This window comes from Dama dama, chromosome 19 (assembly GCF_033118175.1).
Source record: "Dama dama isolate Ldn47 chromosome 19, ASM3311817v1, whole genome shotgun sequence".
In the NCBI taxonomy this organism is placed as follows: domain Eukaryota; kingdom Metazoa; phylum Chordata; class Mammalia; order Artiodactyla; family Cervidae; genus Dama; species Dama dama.
This window is the reverse complement of record NC_083699.1, coordinates 32,171,363-32,184,440: the sequence shown is the minus strand read 5'-3', so window position 1 is coordinate 32,184,440 and position 13,078 is coordinate 32,171,363. Positions and strand designations below refer to the sequence as shown.

The 13,078-nt window shown below is 42.3% G+C and overlaps 1 protein-coding gene across 2 annotated transcripts in view; it reads right to left on the bottom strand.

Moving 5' to 3' along the window:
• USP13 (ubiquitin specific peptidase 13) overlaps positions 1 to 13,078 on the bottom strand; it is a 135,041-nt gene that overhangs the window by 97,868 nt on the left and 24,095 nt on the right. For both annotated transcript variants that reach the window (XM_061166635.1, XM_061166636.1), the window contains exons 2-3: positions 11,790 to 11,915; positions 3,557 to 3,617 (exon numbers count right to left, since the gene is read on the bottom strand). In XM_061166635.1, the coding sequence (XP_061022618.1) occupies positions 3,557 to 3,617; positions 11,790 to 11,915 (187 nt within the window). The remainder of the gene's footprint in view (positions 1 to 3,556; positions 3,618 to 11,789; positions 11,916 to 13,078) is intronic.

Here is a 13,078-nt window from a genome sequence, read left to right as displayed (position 1 = left end):
GTGGCAGAGGCTACATGCTGCCTCCCAGTATTCATTCTCTCCTTTTTTTAATCTTTATTTATTTATTTGGCTATGCCAGGTCTTAGTTGTGACATGCAGGATCTTTAGTTGCAGCATGCAAACTCTCAGGTGCAGGATGTAAGATCTAGTTCCCTAACCAGATATCAAACCCCAGCCCCCTGCATTGGAACCACGGAGTCTTAGCCACTGGACCACCAGGGAAGTCCCTACTCTCCCCTTCTTCCTTAGTAACAGACTTTACTCAGTGAAGCCAGTTAATAGACTTTGCTTTCCAGCCTCCTATGCAGCACACAGCATAGGTATGTGACCAATTTCTGACGAGAGAAGTATAAACTAAAGTGTGGCATGGGGATCTGTGAGAATGCTGACAAAAGGAAAATGAATAAACTGGGGGATTAGATTCTTTTTTGTCCCTTCCCCTTTTTCTTCCCTGCTTTCCAGAATGGGGATGTGATGGCTGGAATTCCAGCAGCTATTTTGGACCATGAAGTGACCATGAGGTTAGAAATCACAGACCAGGATGGAGTGTGAAACAGAAATATGGGAAGAATCTAGAATCTGTTGAATAAGGGTATCACATCAGCCTGGATTTGCTGTTTCCCAACATCCTCTACATGAAATAAAAGAAATTAACATCTACCTCATTTAAATTCACCAATATTTTATAATTCCTGTTAAATAAACCAGCTGCTGCTGCTGCTGCTGCTAAGTCACTTTAGTCGTGTCCAACTCTGTGCGACCCCATAGATGGCAGCCCACCAGGCTCCCCCATCCCTGGGATTCTCCAGGCAAGGATACTGGAGTGGGTTGCCATTTCCTTCTCCAATGCATGAAAGTGAAGTCACTTAGTCGTGGGCTACCCAGGTGGTTCCATGGTAAAGAACCCACCTGTCAATTCAGGAGACGCAGGAGACACGGGTTTGACCCCTCAGTTAGGAAGATCCCTTGGAGGAAGAAATGGCAACCCACTCCAGTATTCTTGCCTGGGAAATTCCATGAACAGAGGAGCTTGGAGGTCTACAGTCCATGGGGTTGCAAAGAGCCGGACATGATTGGAGCATAGCACAACACAAGTCTAATACAGTCCTTCAGTGAAATTAATTTACAGGTCACACCACCTTTAAAACAGAGCTGTGATCAGTGTGGCAAGAGTACAGTGGCTGCTACTGGGAGCGATGAAGCACCAGTTGAGGCTTTAAATCAGGGTTTGTGAAACTTAATTCTTACTAATATAAGTTAGTGAAGCATCTGAGTATAAAATCAAAGAAAGAACTGGTGCCTAGGGCAAGTCCCAGAGTGCCAATGACATTCAAATTTAAGATTTTAAAAAACTGGTACAATCCAAATAGAACATTTTTGTTGGATTGTGAGTTTCTGGCTTTCTAAGACATGAAGTGTTGAGAGAAGACAGCAGCCCATAGAAAAAGTCCCACTGAAATGAAAGGGGGGGGCTAGTGCTCCCAGGAAGCGATGGAGGGGTCCACACAGTATGAAGCACAAAACCTCAATGCTTACCTTTGGATTATTTGTTTAAAAGTTACTTGACAATATCCTCTACCACCAATATGATAATTAGAAAAATAAAACTACAAGGTCTTTTGAGTAAAAAGCACAAAGGTTAAAGGACAAGAGTTCAGCTAACTCCTTTATTCAACCAAAGAAAATAATGAAAAACAACAACAGCAGATCAAGATGTTTAAGAATGCCATGCTGATGTCATTAATTCAGAAGAAGTTCATTATCACTAGTAGTGCAAGGGAGCCAAAGGCTTATAACCAAAACATCAATATGCATTCAATCATTTCAGCTTTCAGGCTTATTCTAAGCTTCTCCGAGTCTAGTTGGTTAACCTGGGTTGTGGTGCAAAGCCATGCCGAGCAGTGGGAAAGATTGGCCAGTGTGGGAACACCAACTGCAGATAAGCCTCATAAAGAAAAGCATGGGCTGAAAATATGGAGAGAAGACAGCAAGAGTGGACCCAGTGCAGAGTAACAGAGAACCCCACCATGAAGGAAACTCAGCTCCAAGACATCCAGTGGCTTTACTTATCAAATAAGAAATGTGTCTTTTTGTTACAGAAAAAGAATTTAAACACAAATAAGCAAAAAGATGAAAACTGATGTCACCTCAATTTCACCATCAGAAAGGAGTTACTATTAACAATTTGGAGCACATTTTGCCAGACACTACTAAATTCTCAGCTATATATGTATATGGATATGTATGTACACATATATATATATACATACATACATACATATACACGCATATATGTAAGTACATACATATATATACACATATACATGCATTTAGGTACACGCATAGAGATATATATACATATGCACATGTATATATGTATAATTTTTTTAACCAAAATAAAATTACAACATGCAAACAATTTTGAAATTCCTTCCAAACAATAATCCTAGGCATTTCCAGATACAAACTTGCCTGGTCAAAAATTATCAAACCATTTTTTCTTCCGGGAAAACCATACAGGAATTTTAATATGAAATATGATCATAATTACAAGAGATAGAAGCCAGTCCTCACTTGGATGAGCAAAACTGGCTCTTTTCTGAATGAGGGAGACAGAAAATCACTATTAGCTAAACACCACATTGTTACAGGCAAGATCCACTAATGGATGATAAAATTAGTGAACAAAAACTTGAGGAGAAACAAGTATTAGTATCATCTCCAAGTATCACTTTCAAAATATTTATTAACTATACCTTAACCTCACAGTGGGAAAACCCAGCAGACACCACCTTAACAAGTGATCAAGGTGAAGCATCCCCAGCATATAGTTCAGCCTCATGTGCTCCCTGATGGCAGGCCCTGAAGAGGGCCCATCACCTCTGAGGAATTCTGGGCAAAAGTGCATGATCTCAGGCTCACCATGAAGTCAAATGATAAATCCAAGTTGAGGTACAGTCCACAAAATAACTGGCCAATACTCTTCAAAAGTGTCACAATTATTAAAGATTTAAAAAGTCTACAGAACTATCACAGATCAGACAGGATTAAGGAAACATGACAACCAAATGCAATGTGGGATACTAGGGCAACAACAACAACAACGAAAAATGTTAGTGTGAAGTAATTAGCCTCCAACTAATAAAAATAAATAAATAAAAGATAAAGATTCTTGAAAAATAAAAAAATAAAAAAAAAAACAATGTTAGTAGAAAAAAATAGTGAAATACAAACAAATTCTGTAGCTTGGCTAATATTAAAAAAAGAAAAAAAAAAAAAAAAACCTGTCTCTTCTTTAAAGGCAGTGAAAAAGGAGCCAGAAACAGAAGCACGATTTCTCTCCAGGCACTATCAGCCTAACTGCCTACAAGTGTGTTGGAAAAATCCTTCACCGCAGGTAATCTCAAAGTGGAGACAGACCATCTCGAGTGAAATTGGTTCCTCTCATCTTTAAACTGTACAGCAGTAAACAGCCAGTTGCTCCACATTAAACATGTGCAGTCACCCATACACACACACACACACACACAAAACTGTTGACAACTATTTACATTACCTAAAAAAATCTTGGAATTCCTCCTTTTGGGTAAAGCGCCACCAGATGCACCTCTTACCTTCTGAAAAGAAAACGAGAGATTGTTAAAATGCACAGCCTCTGGGACAGATGATTGGGAGTGGGGGTAGCATCTGAGAGGTTCTTAGTTTTCATAAAAAGGCCAAGAGGAAATATTCAATCTGGACTAGAGATCCCAGGATAAACAGGAACTTGACCCATGTCCATGAAGGGAGGGGGAAGGCAAAGGTAATGTTCCACCTGATTATGCTTTCACCAAATTATCAAGGAAGTACCTCTGGGAAGGGAAGTGAAGCCAGGGGTCAGGGTGCAGTGGACACTTCAAGTGGGCAAGTGTTTCCAAGAGGCTGGAGTCCATGCCCGAGGCCAGAGCAGCCCTGGGGGGATGGCGGCTCCAGGAGGGAGGCTCTTGTTCCCCTGCTATCCACTAAGCCCTGTGCTTGGTCCTCAGTGCTCACAACTGCTGTTGGAAAGAGTTCATAAATATCAATAAAGAGCTGCTGATATTCTGGTCATAATAAGCCCCAATCTAACCTCCCTAAACATTTTTGGAGCTCCCACTGGTGACTGTTCACCACCCTAAACTCTGTGTGTTTTCTACCTCTGGTAGAAGTCCCCTGCAGCAGTGAAACTGCTATCAAGTGATTTTGTGAAAGAAGTCATTCCTTACCCTTCTGATACTCGCACAAAATGTTCTTCTCTCAAAGAGGCTATTAAAATGTTTGCCTCAAATGACCAAAACTATATTTCCACATGCATGTTCTCCTTGTTACTAGGAAAGAGCACATTTCAAACACATAGCAGTTGTGTGGGTCAAACCCCAGCATCCTTTCAAGTAGCCACACATTAAGGCAGCACCAAGGCCCTGCTGCTTCTTTCGTTCACCCTCCTATCACTATTAGAGGCTTCCCAGGGGGCTCAGTGGTAAAGAATCCATCTGCCAATGCAGGAGACACGAGTTCAATCCGTGGGTTGGAAGATCTCCTGGAGGAGGAAATGGCAACCCACTCCAGTATTCTTGCCTGGAGAATTCCACAGACAGAGGAGCCTGGCGGGCTACGGTCCATGGGGTCTCACAGGGCTGGACACAGTTGAGCAGCAGCCTATCAGTCTCAACTCTCCTTTCCCACATTTCATTATCTGGCATTGAAAGTGGACTCGTCTTTGTGATTCTCCCCATAAATTTTTATAGCTTCTACTATAAGTTTATAGTTCCCATTTCAGGAAAGTAAAATTATTGAACTCTTTAGCTCAAAAGAGTGTGGGGAAAAAGTAGGAGAGGAGCTGCAGGGAGACCTGCTGGACTGTGAGGCTCTCCCTGGCATGTGAGAGTCACACTTCAGACTCAGATTAGGTCTGATTCCATTCAGGGAAAAAAAAAAAAGCAACTACCAGGCTTCCCTGATAGCTCAGCTGGTAAAGAATCCACCTGCAATGCAGGAGACCCAGGTTCAATTCCTGGGTTGGGAAGATTCATTGGAGAAGGGATAGGCTACCCACTCCAGTATTCTCAGGCTTTCCCGGTGGCTTAGCTGATAAAGAATCCACCTGCAATGCGGGTGACCTGGGTTCAATCCCTGGATTGGGAAGATCTCCTGGAGAAGTGAAAGGCTACCCCCTCCAGTATTCTGGCCTGGAGAATTTCATGGACTATATAGTGTATGGGGTCAAAAAAAGTCGGACACGACTGAGCAACTTTCACTTTACTTTAGCTCAAAAACTTGTCTGTCCAGATACTAACACTACATTCATGTTACGGCTCTTAGAATCCATCTCCTCCAAGGTCTCAGAGTCTCTGCTCCCCTTCCCTCCACCTACCTGCTCAAAAAAGGACGACATAAAACCTGCACCAAAGGTATATTTAACCATCCACACTGAACAGTCCTGGAGGTCACTTGTAATCTCTCTACAGAAGTTTACAGCATCCTTTTGCTTGTTCCAATCTCACTGTCCCCTCCACTCCTGCATGAAAGTGTGGGGGAAAAGAAGGAGAGGAGTTTCAGGGAGACCTGCTGGACTGTGAGGCTTTCCCCGAATGTGAGAGTCATACCTCAGACTAAGATTAGGTCTGATTCCATTCAGAAAAAAAAAAAAGACCTTCCTTCCAAAGACCATTACCTCTGTGCCTGCATCAGTCACCACTAGAAATCGACCGGGCTTGAGAAACTGGAATTCCTCAGTCCATAGACGTGACTGTCAGGCTCTGTGCTGGAGTTCAGGCTGCAAAGTGAGTGAAGACATGCTCCATCCCTTGAGGAGCTCACCAGCATCAGAGGGGAGCTTGAGTGCAAACAAACAGCACAACGGATTCCAGTGCTAAGAGAGGTAAAGATGACATCATAAGGAAGAAATGATGGTTCTTCCAGGGATGGAAGGTGTGGGCAGGGCTGGTGAGGTAGAAGAGCAGCAGGCCTGGTGGATAGCAGCTATAGAGCAATTTATGCTGGTTGATTGGTTGGTTGACTGGTTGGTTGGATGGATGGATGAAACATGGATGGGTAGGGGGGATGATGGATAGATATATGGATATGCTGACCACAGAGAGTACTACAGACATAAAAGGAATAGGGATAGAAGGAGGGCATCCCCCAAAACAGAAAACAGCATGCATAATGGCCTAAAATCATGGTGTGTTCCAGGAAAGAGAAGGGGTTTGCTGTATCTAGGGCAACGGAGCTGATGCAGTAAGAGGGAAGGTTGGAAAGGTGACAGGGGTCAGATCATGGAATGCCTTGTAATCAAATACAGAAGAGTCTGGACTTCATCCTACAACAAAGAAAAAGACATTCAAGATTTCAGCTTCAGTGTCCCACAGATGCACACTGGGTGAAAAGATCACTCTGAGGGCAGCATGCAGACTGGAGGGGGGGCGTGGTGCAGTGAAGACAGCACATTGGAAGGAAGGAAGGCAAGTCAGGAAGCTACAGCACTAGCCCTTTTAAGGCATAACAAGTACTTGGGCAAGAAGAGCAGGGATGAAGAGGACAGGAAGGAATTTTGGGCTGTTTGGAATGCCTGAATAACTGGACTTGATAACCAGCCTGCCATGGCATGACAGCAGAATCAAAGGATGTCTAAGCCTCTAGAATTCAAGACAAAGAACACGGTGAGAAAGCAGATAATTCATTCAGTCTGAGCGCAACCAGCTTGAAGTACCTATGAGGCATTTGAGTAGAGGAGGCCAGTCAAAGTCAGATGGTCAGATCTTCAGCTCTAGAGGGACACTGACTGAGAAGTCATCAGCTCAGACATAGTGGCTAAAGAAGAGTGTGGATGGCCCTGATCAGGATGAGCAAATGCCAGTATTTCCTAGGATGTAGGAACAAAGAAATGAAATGATGCTAGCGAAAGTGAGAAAGGGCAGTCTGACGGGAGAAAACCCAGCAGAGAATGGTGCCAAGAAGCAGAGGAGGAGAAGTTCCAAAAGAGAAACAAGTTTAAAGACTGAAAAACTCAAAACTGAAACATATCTACCAACTCTGGCAACTAAGAGGTCACTGACAACCTTGGCAGTTTTCGCTGCTTCATAGGAAAGTTAACTGAACAGCACTGTTAAACTTAAAGCGGGCGGTATTGAGACAGTGAGAGTAGTTTTAAAGCTTCAATTGAAGGATGGGATGACTGAAGCAGGACTCAACTTAGAGTTCTGAGGCGTGCTCCTTTTTAAGGTGTGAGAAAAAAGACAGAAGACGGAGATGCTGGAAATGTCAGAGGGAGTGGAGTCAACGGAGTTTCTGAGGAAGGAGGAAACGGGACCACGAGGACCTAGAGGGCACAGCTTTCTGCTGAGATGGGAGGAAACAAAAGGAGGACCACTGCAAATGAGCTCCCAGGAGGTGAGGCAGGAGCTCAGGGTTTCTGTCCAGGGTCCCTGTTTCCTCTGGAAAGTGCAGGTCTGATCATTTTTGGAGAATGATGAGGGAGGCATGGATAAAGTCTTGCAGGAAGCATCCACTGGCACAGAAGAAGGAACGGCCAGATGTTCTGGGCAGTGAGAGGGCCCAGCAGAAGGGGAAAGGCCAGGAATCTGACACAGTCCCCAAGCCCAAGGCAGCGCACGTGGGCAGTACATCCACGGAAGCAGAGGATGACACCGATGGACAGACCGGGGGTGCGGTGGGGGAGGCGGGGTTCTGGAGGACAGTAAGCAGGCAAGACACCGGGATGAGGGTCAGTCGAGGGTAGTGGTGATAAGAGAATGTTTAAAGTCACAGATGCCGAGAAGCAGGCTAAACAGATTAAAACAGGAATAAATGAGTGAAAGAGCTCAAAGGAGAGAGAATTGAGGTCAGAAGGTGAAACATTAAACTTAAAATTTCAGAGGCAGAGGTAATTGCATCCTATAATTCTGCCACTAGCTTTGTGACCTGAAGCAAGTTATTTCAAGTCTCTGGGCCTCAGCTTCTTTTTTTTTTTTTTTTTCAGTCTCCTAAAACTTCATTACTTTATGTTAAGACAGATGATACAACATGAACTTTATCAGAATTACTATGCCCCACCTAACAGGAGTAGTGAATGGAAGTCATATAGTATCAGGCCAGTGTTAGAATACTTTAAAGCTAACCATTCAGTCTACGACCTGTCTGACTTCCTGGTTTTTTTTTCTCGTCTTCTCCCCACTGTCCAACTGGATCTCTCTTTTGTCCAAAACTTAAAACAGAGAACATATTAGGTAGACTAGGGTGAGAGATGAGATGAACTTCAAATCAGCACTGACTACGGAAGATCAAAGATAGTTTATAAACCATTAGGACTAAGGGTGAAAATTGAACAGTATTGCTAAACATAAAATATTTGAAAATTAATAACATCTCCAAACAACATGGGTAACCAATTTAAATACATTAAAAGGTAAAAGACAATAGTAATAATAGTTATAAAAATTATGTTGTTGTTTTTTAGTCACTAGGCCATGTCTGACTCTTTGCAACCTCATGGACTATAGCCCACTAAGCTCCTCTGTTCATGGGATTTCCCAGGCAAGAATACTAGAGTGGGCTGCCATTTCCTTCTCCAGGGGATCTTTCTACCCAGGGGTCAAACCCACATCTGCTGCAGGCAGATTCTTTACCAATGAGGCACCAGGGAAGCCCATAGAAATTATAGGATAGATACCTTAAAAAAAGTCTAATAAGGGTTTCCCTGGTGGTCCAGTGGTTAAAGAATCCACCTTGCAATGCTGCTGCTGCTAAGTCGCTTCAGTCGTGTCTGACTCTGTGTGACCCCATAGACGGCAGCCCACCAGGCTCCTCCATCCATGGGATTCTCCAGGCAAGAGTACTGGAGTGGGGTGCCATTGCCTTCTCCATTGCAATGCAGGAGACACCAGTTAGACCCTTGATCTGGGAAAATCCCACAGGCCTCAGGACAATTAAGTCCATGGCAGGTGGCGATTAAGAGCCAGAACTACTAAGCCTATACTCTGGAACCCTGGAGCTACGATTGCTGAGCCCACATGCAGCAACTACTGAAGCACACACACCAGAACTAGAGGGTAGCCCCCACTCTCTGAAACTAGAGAAAAGCCCTCGCAGCAACGGAGACCCAGTATAGACAAAAGTAAACAAACAAATATTTTTTTAAACAATCTAATAAAAGTTTCTTTATTGAAAATTATAAAACATTACTGAAGGACATAAAAGAGACCTGAATCAATAGAGAGGTATGCCATGTTGAATAGTCATTCAGTCAGTATTTATGAAGTACCTACTATATGCCGGGCACTGTTAAATGCTAAGGACTCAGAGGTGAACAAAACAGACCAGACTCCCTGCCCTCATGGAGCTTAGACAATGATATATACTATAGCTGCTGCTAAGTCGCTTCAGTCATGTCCAACTCTGTGTGACCCCATAGATGACAACCCACCAGGCTCCCCCGTCCCTGGGGTTGTCCAGGCAAGAACACTGGAGTATTTTGCCATTTCCTTCTCCAATTTATGAAAGTGAAAAGTGAAAGTGACGTCGCTCAGTCGTGTCCGACTCTTTGCGACCCCATGGACTGCAGCCTACCAGGCTCCATCATCCATGGGATTTTCCAGGTAAGTATACTGGAGTGAGTTGCCATTGCCTTCTCTGATATACTATAGATCAATCTACAAATTCAATGTGGTCGTGATCAAAATCTCAACAGTATTTTTTAACTAGGTGAACTGATTCCAAAATCCATATGGAAAAATAAACGTTCAAATCCAGGAAATTTCTAGGAAAAAAATGAACATGGAAAAAGTGCTCGTACTCCTAAATATCAAGACTTGCGGCATCAGCACAGGGACACAAGAGCAACATAACAGAACTGAGCGTCTCCAAGCTGACACAAGTGTGAATAGCAAGTTTAAATATTTTTTTAAAAGGCGCTATAAGACATTGAAAAAGGCTGCACTTTTCCAATAACAGTGGGACAGTTGGTCAACAATATAAGGAAAAAAGCAGATTCCCACACTTGACACAGATATAAAAATATAGATGATTTAAAGATCTAAAATGTTAGAACATTAAAACATTCACAATCTCTGTCTCTCTGTGTGTCTTTCACCCCCTCCCCATACACACACACTTCTTTTTAAAAAGTATTAGAAGAAATACCTTTATGACCTTGAGTTGGGAAACAATTTCTTAAGCAAGATAGAAAAAGCACAACTCATAAGAGAAAAGTTTAATAAACCCAACTATATCAAAATTCAAAACCGTTCTATAGGACTTTCGTGGCTGTCCAGTGGTTAAGACTCTGTGCTTCCAAAGCAGTGGGGCAAGGGTTTGACCTCTGGTCAGGGAACTCAGATCCCACATGCTGAGCTATGCAGCAAAAAAAAAAAGAATTAAAAAAAATAAAACCTTCTGCAAAATAATCCATAAATAAAGTAAAAAGATAAGCCCCAGAACATAAGAAAAGTGTGTCTATAACAGACAAAATTTTGGTATCCAGGATGTAAAAAGAACTAATCAAACTTTTAAGAAAAAGATAAACCCATAGAGAAATAGGCTGAAAATATAAATAGGCAAGTCATGGAGCAGAAAAGGAGAATGGCCAAGAAAAGGAATGAAAAGACATTTCTACCCTCACAGGAGGAAATGCTAAATATTTAAATACCACTTTACAACCATCCCATTAGCAAACATCAAAATTCTGACCAAGCACTGGTGAGGGTGTAGGGAAACAGACAGGCAGAATCAGAGCAAATGGGAATGTGCATTGGTGCAACCACTGAGGAGGGATTTAGCAATGTCCAGTAAAAATGAAGATAAGAACATGCATGAGCCAACACTGCCACTTGTAGATCTATTTCTGAAAAAGAATCTTGCATGTGTTCGCCCAGGAGAAATGTGTAAAAATGCTCATCTGTACACTGTCTATAGAAACAAACAAACAAACATGGAAACAATCTAAATGTCTTCAAATGGGAGAACAGAGTAGTAAATGAGAAGGTACTCCTGAAATGGAACACCATGGGGAACACATGTAAATCCATGGCTGATTCATGTCAATGTATGGCAAAAACCACTACAATATTGTAAAGTAATTAGCCTCCAACTAATAAAAATAAATGAAAAAAAAAAAAGGAACACCAAACAACTACTGAAATGAATGAAGTATACCCGGATGCATGAGATTTCATTGAAGGGAAAAACTCCAGGCAGAATTAGGGGTAACAGTATGATACTATTTATCTACATCTTTAAAACATATGAAGTCATACTGCATATTGTTCATGAATACCCATACTTAAATAAAAATATAGTGACATTCATGGGAACGAGAAACAGCAAGTTCACAACAGTGTTTACTTCTGTGGAGGCAGGGAACCGAAAGAGACTTGCACTTGTAGGGAAAAAAAAGCTCTTTCCCTCACTAAGAAAAAAAAACTGAAGCAAAAATATCCAAATTTCTTTTATTTCTGATTTTTGTACCCATGAGTGTTTCTGGCATTATTTTCTGTTCTTTGCTGTACTTTTTTACTTGATTTTTTTTTTTTCTATCGGCCAATTCATGTCTTTAACAACTCTGAACAGAACATTACAAGAAGAAAAATATAAAACTGGTTAAGCTAAGGTTTGGGACATCTGTGAATGTCTCCCAACAGTGCTACCTTTGTTTCCCATCATCCAAGAGAATCAGAAGTCATGTGGGCATAGTAAAACCTCCTTGGGATGAATCCCACTAAGACAATGTTACAGGGAAGACGTCAAGGCCAGTTCTCCCAAAATGCGTATCTCACCTCGCGCACATGTCTCTTCAGGTGCATGTAGACACTCTGTCCAGTTTTTCGAAAGTGTCTTTCCACGTGTTCCCTTCCAAAGGCCAAAAATGTATTCATGCATACATAGAGTCCGCCTTCAGAATTCTAGAAGAGACAGGTTACAACGTGAGTCAAGTAGTCTAGACACAGAAACAGAGACAGGGAAGGCAGGCAAACAATGACAAACGATGAAGACAAAGTCCGGCAAAAGGCCACCCAGCCATCATAGTCACCTGCAGTGACCTCAAGGGCTCACAGCCGCTTACACGGCTCCTGCCTCAACCCTGGGTCCCCAGGGCTCTCTGACAGCAGAGCAGTCTCACAGTCAGGGAGAACCTCAGGGGCTCTGGGGAATACACATGCCTGCCTGACTCTCCAAACTGGGGTGGGGGGAGATCAGGGATAGAAGAAAGCTGGCGGCTGATCCCATGGCCATCATTCCATATAATAATGCTTTTTTAAATTTTACTGAAGTATGTGCTTAGTCGCTCAGTCATGTCTGACTCTTTGCAACCCTATGGACTATAGTCTGCCAGGCTCCTCTGTCCCTGGGATTTTCTAAACAAGTATACTAGAGTGGGCTGCCATGTCTCCTCCTCTAGGCAATCTTCCCAACCCCAGGGATTGAACCCATGTCTGTTTTATCTCTTGCATTGATGGTCGGCTTCTTTACCACTAGCGCCACCTGGGAAGCCCCTTTTTGTTGAAGTATAATTGATTTACAATGTTGTGTTAATTTCTGCTGTACAGCAAAGTGATTCAGTTATACATATTTTTTCTTATTCTTTTCCATTACAATTTATCACAAGATATTGATTATAGCTCCTTGTGCCATACAGTAGGACCTTTTGTCTATTCATCCTATATACAATAGTTTGCATCTGCTAATCCCAAACTCCCAATCGTTCCCTCCCCCAGCCCCCACACTTAGCAACCACAAGCCTGCTCTCTTTACAAAGACCATCAATTCAATAGTTCATCATCGTTCTCCCTCACTGGTCAGTGCAAGTCTCCAGGGACACAAAGTTTTATATCCTTTTAGCAGGACGGGATACTTCAAAGATATTGTCCCCTTCCTTCAGTGATGCATGATATTTGATGGTGCCCATTAATAAATTATAACAATAAATAAATAATAACATAGTAAGTAAATAATAAAGAATGGAGTCCTCACATTTTTATTGAATACCTGATACGTATCAAGTGCTTTGCACATATTATTTCTAATCCCAACAATACTGCAAACTGCTTAGTATTATTTCTATTTA